This window comes from Aplysia californica, unplaced genomic scaffold (assembly GCF_000002075.1).
Source record: "Aplysia californica isolate F4 #8 unplaced genomic scaffold, AplCal3.0 scaffold02602, whole genome shotgun sequence".
Lineage (NCBI taxonomy): Eukaryota > Metazoa > Mollusca > Gastropoda > Aplysiida > Aplysiidae > Aplysia > Aplysia californica.
The window spans coordinates 1-4,735 of record NW_004799872.1 but is presented as its reverse complement, the minus strand read 5'-3'; the positions used below and the strand labels follow the sequence as shown (position 1 = coordinate 4,735).

At 38.0% G+C, this 4,735-nt stretch overlaps 1 protein-coding gene across 1 annotated transcript in view; it reads right to left on the bottom strand.

The window, feature by feature from the left end:
* LOC106014115 overlaps positions 1-3,192 on the bottom strand; it is a gene marked incomplete at both ends in the record, with an annotated part of 4,679 nt that extends 1,487 nt beyond the window's left edge. The window contains 2 exon segments of the mRNA XM_013091168.2: positions 2,190-2,357; positions 3,137-3,192. Coding sequence (XP_012946622.2) covers positions 2,190-2,357; positions 3,137-3,192 — 224 coding nt within the window.
* Between the last annotated feature and the right edge of the window lie 1,543 nt (positions 3,193-4,735).

Genomic DNA, 4,735 nt, shown 5'->3' with positions numbered 1-4,735 from the left:
AACGAATTGTCACGATAACGGCCGAAGAATCAGTTAAAACCTATGGTATCATATCATCATTGCCTTTCTTAAACTGGATCTGGATATAGGCCATGAACAAACACTTTCCACCCTTCCCTATCCTGGGCTAGTCCCTTGAGGTCACTCCATATCTTCCCACTTTTCTGTACATCTATACTTGGTATTATCAGTGGCTTCCAAAAGAAACTTGGAAATGTAATCACATTGCATTACCCACTCATGCAGCATATCAATTTAAAGCTGAATAAATTCTGCATCGTCTGACACAGTAATAATTCAGCTATATTAAGAGACGCTCGAGATATGGTCACTCAAAATTAACTTTAAAAAATCAGGCTTGGCAAAATTGTACGGAATCAAAGAAACGTAAAAAGTTGTCTTCGATCGTGTATTGAGGGGCATCGTTATTTATAGAATGGACATACATTGCATATCCAATGAATGGAGAACTTAGTCTCAGCAATAAACACCATTTCATTACATGTTTGTCACGATAGATCTACTTTCAAACAAAAATAGAAAACAGAGCAATCACAAATACCACGCAATACTTGGACCTAATCCTAATGTTAAATGTACCAATTGTCATTTTGCTTTGGGGCAATTGGTTTTGTGTAGTCCACGAACTCTTTGGGCATACCTATTTGTCTTCTCATCCCAAATATCACAGAGAGTTGCAAACAAAGGGTCTGAAATGGGAGCAAGGTCGCGTTTCTTTAACTGCTGTTTCATAGGACTTCACATAGCTGCAGGATTCATATCGGGGCTCTTTACTGGTGACCAATCCAACGTTGATTTGATTTGGTTTTCTAAGAATTGTGTAGTGGTCCTGTTAGAAAATGCTTTGCTCTGCCTGGAGATGTCTACTTGAATGATACCATGACCAAAATGAGGGTAAGACATTATGTTCCACACTTGCAGGACGTAGCTCTCTAAACCAAGCCATCAAGTGATTCTCGCGAGGGCGGTTTTGTTCATTCAACTTCAAACCACCCAAAACCATGACAATGTCGTGACCTCTGTTCCTCACTGATACATGATTATGTCCCAAATCTAACTAACACAGTCCATGTGCGAAAAAGGTTCGTGCTCGGCACGAAAACAATACCCCCTAAACCATAACAAAGTTTAAACTAATGAACTCGTCATGTAACGGTTAAGTCCAGGTTTTGCTTGGTCTTTTGTAACTGCTCTGTCTTCTAATCTGTTTGAAAATATCCTCAGAAGATACTGTTCATTGCAGAGAAAATAATATTCTCTTTTCATTTGATATTCAAAACAAGTCCATTCAACCTATTTTGATGCACCTCAATATACGCGCAAACATACTTTTACGTTTCTCTGATTTTGCATAATTTTGCCAAGCCTGATTTTTAAAAGTCAATTTTGAGTGACCATATCTCGGGCGTCTCCTAATATAGATGAAATATTAATACGTCAAATAATGCAGTATTTATGTAGCCTTAAATAGGTATACTGCATGAGCTGGTAGTACAAGGCTATAACAAGATCATTGGGAGATTACATTTTCAAGTTTCTTTTGGACACCACTATATAAATACAGTAAAACTGTAGTACAGGCAGGCAGGTATATTTTTGACTTGAAAGAATGAGTTGTGATGCGTTGTTTTTTGTGGGTGGGGTTAAGGTAGCTGTTTTTTAACCTCTGCAGTCTGTTAATCATTTCCAAACTTAAAATGGCAAAAAGAAAATTGCAGTAGAGTCTTGATAAAATGAAGGCTGAGATGAGGATCAGGGGAGAATTTTCCTCTTTTTTTAACAATACATTAAAATTTGTTTACACATTTGGTTGATTTGATGTTCCATTGACAATGTAAGATCAAAGTAAATACGTTTACCTAGTTTTTAGCCTTCTCACTGAAAATAACATTTCAGAACCTTTCTTTATGTTCTAATGCTTCTGAGTGCAAAGTTGCTGTTGGGTTTTACATAGGATAATTTTGACATCTCCTTGTTCATAAGAAGAAATATTAACTGTCCACTTCTGAGCATTCATTTTCAGTACTGCAACTCATATACCAAATGCAAATTCCAAATTTAGGAAGATTTCTCTAAATACCCTGCTCAGTTTAGAAGGGCCCGGGATCGAACTCCCGTCTTGCGATCATAAGTCCGATGCAATGCTCGCTAGTCTCGAATCAACTTACCCGAGTACACAGTTTGCCCTAGCTCCATTATCTCTTCCATAGCGCTGCCATGCACAAGCCTTCCTCTGGCCTGCCCATGAAGGTCGTAGACCACGATTTGCAAGTAATCAAAGTCATCCCATGGTGCATGGTTCTTCTGATTTTGTCGGGAATCTACAGAGTCCTTTTCTGTAAAGAGTAACATAATAATTATGATGAACTATTTTCGTCGAAATCGAAAAGTTTGATAGGTATGCTGAAATGTCGTTCAGCTCTTAAAACTCACGTGAGAACTTGTTCATGCTCCTGTATACTGATGCCCCACTACTACACTGACGCCAGACGCCGGTAATGTCCTAAATCTTAATCCTCAACTCGTCATATTGACGTAGGCGAAATGTCCTGAGCTCACAGTCTGCTAGGCAGCATTATCTCGAAGTGTTTGGTTTAAGACCATCACATGGCAATTCCCCCCAGACAATGGCCTGTACCTTAAAGGCATTTTACGAAGAGCTTCTGATAAATATACCGAATATGTGCACAATGCATTGTAAAGATTAAGGTGCTGGTGACAAAAATGGGATAATAATTAATTGCACATTATCCAAGACTGGTCAAGAAGAACCTGATGCTGAGCCGAAAGGGACGATATTATGATGGGTTAAACAACCCCCAACCCATAGGAGCTTTGTTACTCCGAGAAAAGGTAGATTAACAGAAAATATGCGGGCTTCTCATAACATTATTATACACCAGCAAATGTCTTCATAGATTGAGGTTTAACATTTTCTCCTGCGGAATAAACAAAGAAACTTCCCCGGGAGTAGACGTAAAACGTGCCAAAACAATAAATAATTTGACTAGACTGAATTAAAGCTTCACTGTTTCACTTTGGGGGCAGGATAACGATTTGACAAGCCTATCCAAATGGTTTAAAAGTCTGTTTTTTTCCCTTTTGTTTCATGTACTGTCATAGTTTTCTATGACTATGGTCTCAAATCTGTCTCCACTGTCCACATCACAACTACATGGAACAAACGTTTACAGCTAACAATAATAAAAAAATGATACACTTGACGGATATCTCAAACTCTATGCAGGAGTCTTCCACTGATTTTTGAAAGCTATAAAACTCTTTTGTATCTTTCTTGGTTGGTTCTTGAATGTATGCATCTGCCGCCGCGTGATCCTGAAATTTGTGGAGAAGGGGGTGTGGTGTGTCGGTTAGAAACTAAACCGCCGTTAATTGTTTTATACACGTCATGTGTGCAAGACTACAGCTTCATTATGAGCAGCTTGAAACATATTCTAACTGTTTTTCGTGACCCCCGTCCTCTGTGTTTGGAAGGGACATTATTTCTTAAATCTCTATTATAAATCTACCATGATGTGATGTTACTAATATAGTACATTATCATTAATCCTTCAGAGTTTTACGTTCAGTATAGTTTAACTGACACGCATAGCCAAAGTCTCTGCCTAATCAAAGTGGTAACGCAATAAAATAGTGTATGGTAGTTCGATACATTGCCATTTCATCAGTGCCAAAAGTGGATCGAGCAATGTGCTCAGTTATACATCTCATAATTTAAATACATCTTTTCATGAGAAGATTCATGTCGACCAGTAGATAAAGCATTTATCTTTCGGTTGTTTTTTTTTCACCGATTTTCATAGAGCAGGGTTCGTTAAAAAAAAAAGAAAGATATAATGGTTTTTTTCCTCTCTCCTAAAACTTATTGTTTCTAGACTTAGGGCACTAGAACAGCGTGTCGATGACACTCTGTTAATAAATGTCAATTTTTCTTTTAAAAAACAAACAAACCCCCAAAACAAGACAAAAACAAAATACATCAACAACTATAACAACAATAAAAACGATAGCAACGAATGAACAAACAAAAACAATGACAAAAAAGAAACCCAACACAAGTCTAACGTAATATCTCGGTAATAAGCTTGAGGGCTTAGTCCATCACATTCCGATTTTTTTGTACCGAGTAACATCTGTCTATTGGCTCTAGATCTAGTTTTATCACATCTAGCTTGCTGTCAACCCCAGCTGACTCCCCCCTTTCCGCTTTATACGCGTGCTACATAGCAAAAGCGCAAATTAACATAAAACAATACTTAGTATTTAAAAAATATGTTTTAATGGGAAAACCATCACGTAAGATTATCACATCAAGTACAGGGTGTGCCCAGGGAAAAAAAAAGCAGAGCGAAGTGTATCATTTGAATAAATCTTTTTCTGCACATATCACTTCCACATGTTACAAACATGAATTAAATTAGGGGAACAGATTGTAGAGACTCGCTGCGCCAAGGAACAGCGACTGCAGACGTCATTTTACAGGGGAACGGCGACTGGGGAACAGCGACTAGGACTAGTATTTTACTAGCCTAGGCCTAGGCTATACAATATATTTCTTTGTTAGGCCTACAGCTTATCTTGGTGTAATCGCCAACAGTATCGAATACAGTTAGACCATGATATTATTTTATGTTACATCAAAGATAGTACATAACAAGATGGTCTACTCAGCCAAAAAAGTGTCCGCCGGAAG